The 12,806-nt window shown below is 37.3% G+C and overlaps 1 protein-coding gene across 3 annotated transcripts in view; it reads left to right on the top strand.

Annotated features, from left to right (window-relative positions):
* Positions 1 to 12,806, top strand: part of AGPS (alkylglycerone phosphate synthase) — a 185,714-nt gene that overhangs the window by 100,043 nt on the left and 72,865 nt on the right. For all 3 annotated transcript variants that reach the window (XM_073882004.1, XM_025849602.2, XM_073881999.1), the window contains 2 exons: positions 1,960 to 2,040; positions 12,027 to 12,152. In XM_073882004.1, coding sequence (XP_073738105.1) covers positions 1,960 to 2,040; positions 12,027 to 12,152 — 207 coding nt within the window. The remainder of the gene's footprint in view (positions 1 to 1,959; positions 2,041 to 12,026; positions 12,153 to 12,806) is intronic.

Genomic DNA, 12,806 nt, shown 5'->3' with positions numbered 1-12,806 from the left:
TCAAAGTTTTTGTCTTACTGTTAACTTGTCTAGGGTAGGGTATACTGGATATAATAGGATATCCTATATATTTTCTTTAGGTTTTTCTGTGAGTACCCATAAAGGTATTTTTTTTCTCTGCCTCCTTCAATTTTTTTTCCTGCCAAAAATATGTTTGGGCCCCTGGTAGATGCAAGGTATATAATTAGCACAAGTATGTAGTCACTTCAAGAGCCAGCCTACTATGGGGCGCCTGGGTGGCTCAGTCGTTGAGCGTCTGCCTTCGGCTCGGGTCATGATCTCAGGGTTCTGGGATCGGGCCCCACATTGGCCTCCCTGCTCTGCGGGAGGCCTGCTTCTCCCTCTCCCACTCCCCCTGCTTGTACTCCCTCTCTGTGTCTCTCTCTGTCAAATAAATAAAATCTTAAAAAAAAAAAAAAAGAGCCAGCCTACTAGAGAAGATGTGTTTAAGTTATTTTAAGGTACCAACAGATTACTGAATTCTGTCTTTTTACTTTAGTTTAGTACTTCCTTTTGTTTAGTGGCTGTAGGGCCAAAAGACAGAATTACTGTTGTCTTATTGTGAGAGTTGTATTGAAATTACTATTGTTTTATTGTGAGAGTATAATTAAAATGAGAGTTTTATATAACATAAAACAAAAAGTACATTCACATACATCATCTTATTTAATGTTTATCATAATCCTGTGAATTAAGCAGTGCAATTATTTGTATGTATTCAAATTTCAAATATAGGCAGGCAATTTTCGTATTGTCATTGTATTCTTTCCTTTTTATTATTAGCTAGACTTGTCTGTATTAGTTATTGCCATGAAATTGAACATATCAAAGTGCAAAGAAAGCTTCCCTGGGATCCAAAAGAAGAGTGTATATGTTAACCTGATTGCTCAGCCAAATAGGGGAAAGAAGTCTGTTTTTAATAGAAAATAATTCATGAAGATTCATATATAGAAAAACTAGGTCAACCACAAATGTTAAAAACATTTTTTGGGCAGTCATACATTTGGTAAGTTGAGCCAGATGATACTCAGTTCCTTTTTAAACAGGAGGCAGGGGTGTGCTTTGATTTCTGTCCAGGGCCTCTGGTCCTATTTTGGATTAAAAATAAAGTGGGAATGCCATTTAGTATATTCAGATGTCTTCCTTTGCAGGTATCTTTTTCTAGTGTCGCAATGGGCATCTTCTGATATTCTTAAGTTATATATGATTGTTAACTATTAATACTAGTGCAGAGAGTGTTTGCAGAATGCCAGGAACTTTGCATGCTAAGGGTTTTTTTGTTTTGTTTTGTTTAAGATTTTATTTTATTTTATTTTATTTTTTAAAGATTTTATTTATTTATTTGAGAGAGAGAGAATGAGAGAGAGCACGAGAGGGAAGGGGATCAGAGGGAGAAGCAGACTCCCTGCTGAGCAGGGAGCCCGATGCGGGACTTGATCCAGGGACTCCAGGATCATGACCTGAGCCTAAGGCAGTAGCTTAACCAACTGAGCCACCCAGGCGCCCTAAGATTTTATTTTTAAGTACTCTCTTCACCCAGCGTGGGGCTCAAACCCACAACCCGAGATCACCCCTGTATGCTAAACTTTTTATGTGCAGTATCTCATTTAATCCCTATACCAGCCTTATGAGTAGTATTACTATTCACACTTTACAAATGAGGAAACACTAAACTTAGTTAAATAATTTGCTTAAGGTAAGAGGTAGAGTTTGATTCAAACTAATCCCTGAATAAAGACAGAGTCTGTGTTTTAAACACAACTCCTGTGCACTATACTGTTTATGTTACTGTATCTGTCATGTTGTATAGTCTGGGATACGGGGGTAGTGTAGTAGTGTGGGTAACCTTATTTGCTATTTTTCTGTATTACCACTTGCTATTTTGAGTTAGGAAGTTATGTTTCCTCAGAAAATGTCAGTAGTTCTTGGTAATGAGACTTTTTTCTTCCTTTGCAACAGAATCGAATCCTCTGGGTTGATGAGAACAATCTGACAGCTCATGTGGAGGCTGGTATCACAGGACAGGAGTTGGAAAGACAGGTATGTTATTTCCTTTAATTAAGATTTTCAAAATTGCTATGTGTCCTCTTTATTTATTTTTTTAAGATTTATTTAGTTAGAGAGCAAGCAGGGGGAGGGGCAAAAAGAGAGAGAGGGAGAAAGAGAATCTCAAGCAGAGACCCTGCTGAGCATGGAGCTGGACTCAGGGCTTGATCTCATAACCCGGAGATCATGACCTGAGCCAAAACCAAGAGTCGGGTGCTTAGCCAACTGAGCCACCCAGGCACCCCTCTGTGTGTCCTCTTTATGAATGGAGTACCTGTCACAGCACATTCTCTGAACAGATTTGCTCAGTTTCCATTGTGGGTCAGGCATTGAGCTAGATACTGAGGACACAGTAGTGAATAAGACACCATTCCCTAACCTTGGAAAGCTTATATTATAATAGAAAGTTAGGTAAATAGACAGTTATGATTCAGAGTGAGAATTGCAGGTGAAGGCTGAATACAGGGTGTCATGGCTCATCAGATAGGGTTAGCAGGGAAGGAATTGGACAAAGAAGGTATTGCAGAGAACACAACATTTATTTATTTTATTTTCTAGGGAGTTTATTTTTTGTTTGTTTTATTAACATATGTATTATTTGTTTCAGGGGTACAGGTCTGTGATTCATCAGTCTTACACAGTTCACAGCGCTCATCATAGCACATACCCTCCACCATGTCCATCAGCCAGCCACCCCATCCCTCCCACTCCCCTCCACTCCAGCAACCCTCAGTTTGTTTCCTGAGATCAAGAGTCTCTTATGGTTTGTCTCCCTCTCTGGTTTCGTCTTGTTTCATTTTTTCCCCTCCCTTCCCCTATGATCCTCTGTCTTGTTTCTCAAATTCCTCATATCAGTGAGACCATGTGATACTTGTCTTTCTCTGATTGACTTATTTTGCTTAGCCTAATTCCCTCTAGTTCTAACCACGTTGTTGCAAAGGGCAAGATTTCATTTTTTATGGCTGCATAATATTCCATTGTATATATATACACACCACATCTTTATCCATTCATCTGTTGATGGACATCTTGGCTTTTTCCCTAGTGTGGACATTGCTGCTATAAACATTGGGGTGCACGTACCCCTTCGGATTACTGCGTTTATATCTTTGGGGTAAACACCCAGTAGTGCAGTTGCTGGATCATAGGGTAGCTCTATTTTCAACTTTTTGAGGAACCTCCATACTGTTTTCCAGAGTGGCTATACCAGCTTGCATTACCACCAACAGTGTAGGAGGGTTCCCCTTTCTCGGCATCCTTGCCAACATCTGTTGTTTCCTGACTTGTTAATTTTAGCCATTCTGACTGGTGTGAGGAAGTATCTCATTGAGGTTTTGATTTGTGTTTTCCTGATGCCGAGTGATGTTGAGCACTTTTTCATGGAGAACACAGCATTTAAAATGAGACTTCAGGATGAGTGAAACTCAGCAAAAAAGGAAATGGGAGTGGAGAGAACAATCCAGTCAGAGGAAGCAGCAAGTGCAGAGGCTTTTAGGGCAGCTCTTGCTTTTGGGTGGCGTGCAGACAGCTGGGTGTGGCTGAGGTCTAGTGTGTGTTTATGGGAGAATACACAGTCTTGGTGTTTATATGTTGGGTGGGAATACGTATAGTGGTGGTAAAGGATGAAGCCGGGAAACACAAAGAGACCAGATTTTAAAGGGACCTTATAAAGCCCCTTTTAGAAGTTTGAACTTTACGTCTGTATTCAGGTAGTTCTGGCCAGCTCCTGTTGGAGGATGGATGGGGGGGTACGTAGGGGTGGTTAAGAGGCTACTGGCATAATTCAGACAAGAGCTGATAGTGACCTATAATGAAAGTAAGAATAGAGCAAAGTGGAACATACTGGACATTGAATTCTCAGAAGTTGATGATAAATTGGATCAACTGGGTACATGTTGGTATTTGCTATTAATTGAACTTTTCAATGCCTAATTTCTTTTTCTTTAAGATTTTATTTATTTATTTTAGAGAGAGCGGGGTGGGGGGGTGTGGGAGAGCAGAGGGGAGAGGGAAGGGGAATGAATCTCAAGCACACTGCGCTGAGCGTGGAGCCCAATGCAGGGCTTGATCTCATGACCCTGAGATCATGACCTGATCCGAAATCAAGAGTCAGACACTTAACTGAGCCACCCAGGTGCCCCAATGCCTAATTTCATTGAAAACTGCTTATCGCATGAATTAGTCAAACTCTTGGAGACCTTGTAGCACTTTTTTAGGATGCTGAAGAATTCTTGGAAAACTTTAGGTTCCTTTCATGCATTCTAAGGAGATAATTATTAAAATGTATTTCCAACTTCCACAGACATGGTCAAGATGACTATAACTCAGCTTTTGTAAACAAAATTAGGAAGTTTAATTTGTTGGTGCTATTTTGACCACTTTTTTCAACCTGAGTTACAGAGACTCCTCCCTCCTACCTTTGGATGGGGCAGAGAGAGATGAGACATGCTTGTCCATCTTATTTTTATTGTCTTTTTCCTTATTTCTTGGTAAACTTGAATGAAATTGGTATGCCACTGACCAACTCTGGATGAAAAGCTTTGAAAAAAATTATTAAACTATTATCTTTATTTTTGATTTAATGCACTAAGAACTGGAATGAAATTGAACATATTAGTTGGGGCGGTGTTAAAGATCTTCAGTAAGCCAAGGTTTTATATAAGTCCAAGTAATTGGATTTGTTAATCATTATAGTTTATAATGAACTTAAGTGGGCAGAATAATAGTATTTAATGAAAAAACCTGTAAAAATCCCATATTAGTTTTCCATTATATCTAAATGAGGCACTATCAACACAGCAATTTTTTAATAACAAAGGCTGGCCTTTCATGTCTCTAATTTTATATCTTTTATTACAGCATTTGATGGAGTATTTTAACCTTTCCAAGTTTTCTTTTTTTTTTTTTTTTTGAAAGGTTAGGATTAAAATTCAGGGAAGATATTTCCTTGAAATTTAAATGACATTTTCCTAGACTAGGAACTTCTGATATTTTACCTACTAGTTCATTCCCTAAATGCCAATATAGAACTTTCTTTTTTGCCTCCAGTAAACTATAATGTAGTTTCTACAGCTGTTTTGATCCCACTTCAAGTTCTTCCTCATTAAACTTCTGTACTCTTCAGTTTCTTAATCAGCTGAGGTAACCAGCTTAAAACATCCTACTTTTTCCTTCTAGAAATTCTAAAACAATACAAAGATAGTGGTTGGGTAGCACATTTTAATCTCTTTAGTTTGTAAATTATATTGATTTTATTATGTGTACAATTTAAGGGAGGTCACTAACATGTCAATTATGGATTTGTTGTATAGTAACTTCATTGAGGTCTAAGTGTCATGCAGTCAATTGCACTTATTTAAAAAGGTACAATTTGATATGTTTTGATACATGACTACAGTTGTGAAACCATCACCACAATTACAATAATATTGAACACTTGTACCAAACCCAAAGATTTCTTCTTCTTTATGATTTTCTCTACCCTACCCTTACCCTCCACCCCTGACAGTCATTGGTCTGTTTTTTGTTTTGTTTTGTTTTTTTTAACAGAAGTATATTGTCTCACAGTTCTGGAGGCTGATCTGCTTTCTATCACTGTAGATTTGTTTAATTGTCCTACAATTTTACTAAAATCTAATCATGTGCTATTTTTGAGGTTGGGGATTGAGGGTATGGCTTCTTTCACTAGGTGTAATTAGTTTGAGATTCATGCATATTGTTGCATGTATCAATTAGTTTATTCCTTTTTATTGCTCAGTAGTATTATATTGTATAGATATACCACTGTTTGTTTATCCATTCACTTGTTGAACACTTAGATTATTTCCAATTTGGGGCTATTACAAGTAAAGCTGCTATGAACATTCATGTGCAAATCCTTGTATGGACATATACTTTCATTTCTCTTGGGTAAATATCTAGAAATGAAGTGGTAGGTATATATGCACCTTTTTGAAAAACTACCAAACATTTTCCCAGAGGGCATCATTTTATATTCCCACTAGCACTGTGTAAGAGTTCCAATTTCTCTACATCCTCTCCATACTTGTTAATGTTAGTCTTTTAAGTTTTAGTCATTCTAGTAGATGTGTTACAGTATCTCATTGTGGTTTTAATTTGTATTTCTCTAGTGACTAGTGATGTTGAACATCTTTTCAAGTGCTCTTTGTCATCCATGTATCTTCTTTGGTGAAGTGTCTGTTCAAGTTGTTTGTCTAATTTTGGGTTGTTTTCTTATTGAGTTTTGAGAATTCTTTACATATTCTGGATATAAGTCCTTTTGCAGATCTATGCTTTGCAAATATTTTCTTCCAGTCTGTGGCTGGTCTTTTCAATCTCTTAACAGAGTCTTTTGATGAATAGATGTGTTTAATTTTGGTGAATTCCACAGTGTATTTAATTTTTACTTTATATTTCATAGTTTTGCTGTCATATACAGAAATCTTTGCTTTACCTGAGGTTACAAAGGTTTTCTCCCATTTAAGTTTCATAGTTTTTGGTTTACATTCAAGTCTCTAATGAGTTTTGAAGATTTTTGAGTTAATGTTTATGTATGGTGCAAAGGATGGATTGAAGTTCATTTTTTTCATTTGGTTATCCAGTTATTTCAGCACCATTTGTTTGAAAAGACTACCCTTCAGGGGCGCCTGGGTGGCTCAGTCGTTAAGCGTCTGCCTTCGGCTCGGGTCACGATCCCAGAGTCCTGGGATCAAGTGCCACATTGGGCTCCCTGCTCTGTGGGAAGCTTGCTTCTCCCTCTCCCACTCCCCCTGCTTGTGTTCCCTCTCTCACTGTGTCCCTCTCTGTCAAATAAATAAAACCTTAAAAAAAAAAACAAAACTACCCTTCACAATTGTGTTGGCTATTCTGGGTCTTTTGCCTCTCTATATAGACTTTATTTATTTATTTTTTTAAAGATTTTATTTATTTATTTGACAGAGAGAGTGAGAGAGCACAAGCAGAGGGAACAGTAGAGGGAAAGGAAGAAGCAGGTTCCCCGCCAAGCAGGGAGCCTGATGCAGGGCCCAATCCCAGGACCCTGAGATCATGACCTGAGCTGAAGGCAGATGCTTAACCATCTGAGCCACCCAGGCACCCCTCCATATAGACTTTAGAATCAGTTCATTGATATCTATAAATAACTTGTTGAGATTTTGATTGGGTTCTTTTTTTTTTTTTAAGATTTTTAATATTTATTTATTTGACAGCGAGAGACACAGCAAGAGAGGGAACACGAGCAGGGGAAGTGGGAGAGGGAGAAGCAGGCTTCCCGCAGAGCAGGGAGCCCGATGCGGGGCTCGATCCCAGAACCCTGGGATCATGACCTGAGCCAAAGTCAGATGCTTAACGACTAGGCCACCCAGGCGCCCCTTGATTGGGTTTGTTACACTGAATCTGTAGATCAATTTGGGAAGGACTGACATCTTGATAATATTGAGTCTTCCATGAATGTGGAATATCTCTCCATTTATTTAAAACTTTGATTTTCCCGTATAGATCTTGTAATGTATCTGTTAGATTTATACCTAAGTATTTCATTGGTGGGGGGCTAATGTAAATGGCATTATGTTTTCATTTTTAAATTTCACTTGTTCCTTGTTGGTATATTGGAAAGCAATTGATTTTTGTATATTAATCATGTATCCTGCAGTCTTGCTTTAATTCCTTATTAGTTCAAGGTTACCTTTCTGTTTTTTCAAAGATATTTTAACTGAGTATAGAATGATAAGTTGATAGTGTTTTTCTTTCAGTAATATAAATATATTGCTTTGCTGTGGTCTCACTTTACTGTTTCTGGCAAGAAATCTTATTTTTGTCCCTATGTACGTTCTGTGGGTTTTTTTTCTCTGTTTCCTTTTTAAGATTTTCTTATAACTGGTTTGAGTTATGTGATTGTGATAGACCTTGGTGTAGTTTGTGTGTGTGTGTGTGTGTGTGTGTGTGTGTGTGTGTGTGTGTTTCTTACACAGGGGCTTTGTTGAGCTGCTTTTATTTGTGGGTTTATAGTTTCCATCACATTTGGAAAATTTTGGGCTATTATTTCTTCAAGTATTTGACCCTCCCTCCCCCACCTGACTTTTAGGGACTCTGTTTACTCATATATTAGGCTATTTGAAGTTCCACAACTTACTGATGCTCTTTTTTTTTTTTCTTTAGGTTTTTTTTTTTGCTATGTCTTGGAGTTCACTAATCTTTTATTTGCTGAGTATATTCTGCTCATAACCCCATCAAGTGTATTTTTTTTTTATCTCAAGCATTGTATTTCTTACTTTTCTAGATATTTAATTTGGGTATTTCTGTATTTTCTATGTCTCTACTCTGAACATATGGAATACAGTTAAATAAATGTTTTAATGTCCTGGTCAGCTAATTCTAACATCTGTATTAGTTCTGGGTTGGTTTTGATTATTCACCTCATAATGATTATTTTCCTCATTATGGGTTGTGTTTTCCTGCTTCCTTGTATGCTTGGTAATTTTTTATTAAGTACCAGACATTGTAAATATTATCTTGTTAGGTCTTGGATGTTTTTCAATTCTATAAATATTCTTGAGTTTTTTTTCTGGGATGTAGATATTTGGAAATAGTTTGATCCTTTAGTTTTCACTTCTGTGATCTTTTAGGTGGGTTCAAGAGCAGTGCTCAATCGGAGGCTAATCATTTCTCATTACTGAGGAATGACCATCTTGGGTGTTCCATCTCATGCTTTATGAAGGAAAAACTTTCCAAGTCAGCCTGGTGGGAACAGATTTCTGGCCTGTATGAGTGCTGGTACTTTTCTCTAATCCTCTTGGATTACTTTTAACTCTCATCCTGGGTAGTTTCCTCACTTTTGTGTGCTTTTCATTACTCTGCTGACTACTTGAGGGGGACCATCTGCCAGTCTCCAGGGCCCTCTCTCTGTGCTGCTCTCTGCTCTTCAGTACTTTCTCTTGTGAATGCTAGATGCTTTGGTTTCCCATAGCTTTGAACTCAGTCCCCTTACCTCACACATAGTGTTTGCCAGAGTTGTGCCTGGATTCTCTTTCCCTGCATCACAGTCTGGGGTATAAGCAAGGGGCATTCATAGTATTCACTTCCTTTGTTTGCTTTCTCAGGGGAATCACAGTCCTTTGTTACCTCATGTCCAGTGTTTAAAGACTTTTGTTTCTTATGTTTTTTCAGGGTTTTTTTTTTTTCATGTGAGAGGGTGAATCTAGTTCCTCTTACTTGAACTTGGGTGAACGTCCCTGCTATACTTATAATTTTTTCCATTACACTTCTAAATGTTCTGTATTTATTTATGTTTCTTGTTAATTTGAGTTCCCTTCACAGTCTGTATAGTAACAAGCTCTGCCATTTCGGATTTGCTCTTAGTGATGTGTCTGATGCTTAGAACATAGTAAATATTTGTTGTTTTAATATTGAATGGGAGTACAGAAGTAAGATAAAATTCTTTTTTTTTTTAAAGATTTTATTTATTTATTTATTTGACAGAGAGAGAGAGAGAGAGAGAGAGAGAGAGGGAACACAAACAGGGGGAGTGGGAGTGGGAGAGGGAGAAGCAGGCCTCCTGTTGGGCAGGGAGCCCGAAGCGGGGCTCAATCCCAGGACTCTGGGATCATGACCTGAGCCAAAGGCAGACGTTTAACGACTGAGCCACCCAGGTGCCCCTGAGATAAAATTCTTACTCTGTTTTATGGCATACAGATGGAGAGGAGAGGTTATTTTATTAAAAAAGGATGTTTGACGGGGCGCCTTAGTGGCTGAGTCGTTAAGCATGTGCCTTCAGCTCGGGTCATGATCCCAGGGTCCTGGGATCGAGCCCTGTATCAGGCTCTCTGCTCAGCGGGAAGCCTCCTTCTCTCTCACACACTCCCCCTGCTTGTGTTCCCTCTCTCTCTGTCTTTCTTTCTGTCAAATAAATAAATAAAATCTTAAAAAATTTTAAAAATAAAAAAGGATGTTTGATTAACTATATGAGTTAAATCTGTAAACCTTTCTTCAGATTTTTCTAGCAGCTAATGGCATTAACAAAGACACAGCAAGGGGTGCCTGGGTAGCTCAGTTGATTAAACGTCTGCCTTCGGCTCAGGTCATGATGGAGGACTCCTGGGATTGAGCCCCGCATCGGGCTCCCTGCTCAGCGGGGAGTCTGCTTCTCCCTCTGCCCCTCACGCCGCTCTTATGCTCTCTCACTCTCTAATAAATAAATAAAAACTTTAAAACAAAAACAAAGACACAGCAAAGACACAGACTTTTAGAAGAAAAAGTGGCTGATTGTATATGGTCATAGATACTATTTATTAAGCACCTAACCATATGTCAAAAATTGTTTCTTATTGTATTGTAGCAGGCAGATTTTTCTAGGAGGCATAAATGACAAGTTTCAAGTTCAGGTTGTTAACCATTACACTTCACTTACCTAGTAGGAAGTTAGTCAGATTTTAACAAAGTAGATTTAAAGTGGTGTGCTACGTCGAGGTCCTTGAGCATAGGACTGTCTTTCTTTTTTTCATTCTTTTTATATCCTCATTTTCATTGCTTTACATAATTCCTGGCTTGTGGTCGCCACTTAATAATTGAGGTGTAATGAAGTAGCCTAAAAGACATAAGAGGCAAATTATATTTAACATTGGATGTACTTATAGAAGTAGTTTAGATTTAATTTGCTTTGGTGTAGGTTATGTGGAGATTTTGTTATGAGAATATGTGAAAATGCCCTGTTTAGTGCTTAGGATATCTAAGTGCCCTATGAATGTTTTTTCTTTTTCTGCTAATTTCAGAAAAATTGAGTAACAGTAGTCTTTTTTTGAGAGTAAATAATATGAATATAGTTTGGGAATTAGGGAAGAACTATAAAATAACAATCCGATAATCATTTTAAATTGTTCATTCATATATTTAAGCTACTTTGTGAGTAGTTAATAACTTCTTAAAATTAAATAAACACCTTCAATATTTAGTGAAAATAATTTATTAATAATTGATGTCTTTTTAAATGTTGTCTTCCTAGCAGAAATATTAGAAAAGATAAATAATTTGCAATGCTTATGTGCAAAAGCTAACAAATTATGTTTAACCTATTAGGTTTTTTCAGTTTGGATCACAACTTTTATACCATACTTACAGATACAAACATAGTTGACATATTCTGCATCTCTGCATGGCTTACTTGAAAAATAGAAGCAGTTGCTTAACTGGATGACTATCAAAATGGTCAATACAGATTGATGGGCTTGAGTGCAGTAGACAGTGAGCGTGCAGATGGTGGTGCCTGTACCATTTGACATGAGATGGCTGAGTCTTTAAAATGATTTCAGTGGAATGGCTTTGGTGGTGTTGCAGTAAAGGGCGTCCATTCAACTTCAGGTGCTGTGCAGATGGCAAAGCCAAGCTAATATAGAAAAATGAGAAACAAGTGACTATTTAATGTACAGGAATGCATGATCTGCATCACAAATAAATGATGGTATTACATTCAGGAAACCTAGCCAGATGGCTGTACATTAAAACACATGACTCCTTGAGAGAATTAAGTACAGGCAATTTGCTTAGATTTTCTGCAGGCCTGCTGCATATTATATTAGGGTAGGGAGAACAAGAGATTAAGTGCTTTATTTATTGAAAGTGTTTAGGTGAAGTTGGCAGTTATTTAAGGATAATCTGATCTCCATAAGTATTTAAATTGTCTCTTTGTGATAAAAAAAAAAGTAGGGATGGTAGTTGATTTTATTTTAAAAGGATGTAAGGAGTAAGATTGGCTAGCGAACCTGTCTTTTGGTCCATGTTTTTTAGTTTTATAAAGTTTTCCACTGGGCAAAAGCTTAAAAATTTTTTTGAATGAGCATGATATAAGTATTTCTTTTTCTATATAGGTTTTAATGAGTCCAAATACCAGTGACATATGGAAATTTTAAAGTGTGAAGAGTTAATGTGTTGAATGCTATGTGAAATGGTCTCATTTTCACTAGTAAAATACTACATTTTTTGTTTTTCAGCTTAAAGAAAGTGGTTATTGTACAGGTCATGAACCAGATTCCCTGGAATTCAGCACTGTGGGAGGATGGGTATCTACTCGAGCATCGGGCATGAAGAAGAATATCTATGGCAATATTGAGGACCTGGTAAATTTTTTTCTGGTTACTATGTCATAATTGATTAGTCTATTACTGTGAAGTGATTAAAGCCTTTTTTGGAGTTGGATGGTAGGGTCTCCCCAAAAGTATACCCCTTTTGATTATAGTAAAGTTGACTATGTATAGTAGAAGCAGTTTAAATACAACTGTGGTCATTATTTATAGTTGCTCCTTTTCAAGTGACTGATATTTAAGGTTTATAGAAGCTTCATAGTATCTTACTTATATATAAACATTATGTTATAAGCTTCATGGAGCCTCAGTCTTCAACTCTCCCAAGATTTTAGTCCATTTATTTAAGTGATCTCATCATTGCCACTTTTTTGCCTTAGGAGAGTTTATACTTATTTTCCTTAAAAAAATTTTTTTCCATATAGAATTAAAGAGCCTGATTGAAAATGTTATAGTAGGTGGCAGTACAACCTGTAATGGTTTATATGCACACCATTTTATTTTAGCTGATCTGGTGCCAGTGTTCTGGGAGCTAGTGTGGTAATAGTGTAACTGTGGGCATTCTGGCTAGGGATTAGATATCATTTGTTCCATGTGTAGCTTTTCCAGTGATTAGTTGTGTGACCTTGTGCAAATTGGTTCACCTTTCTAAACTTGTTTCCTCTTCTGTAAAGTAAAATAATGATACTC

Source organism: Callorhinus ursinus, unplaced genomic scaffold (genome assembly GCF_003265705.2).
Source record: "Callorhinus ursinus isolate GAN/ISIS: 27379988/994484 unplaced genomic scaffold, GSC_fseal_2.0 scaffold2, whole genome shotgun sequence".
Lineage (NCBI taxonomy): Eukaryota > Metazoa > Chordata > Mammalia > Carnivora > Otariidae > Callorhinus > Callorhinus ursinus.
This window is presented reverse-complemented; position numbering and strand designations above follow the sequence as displayed.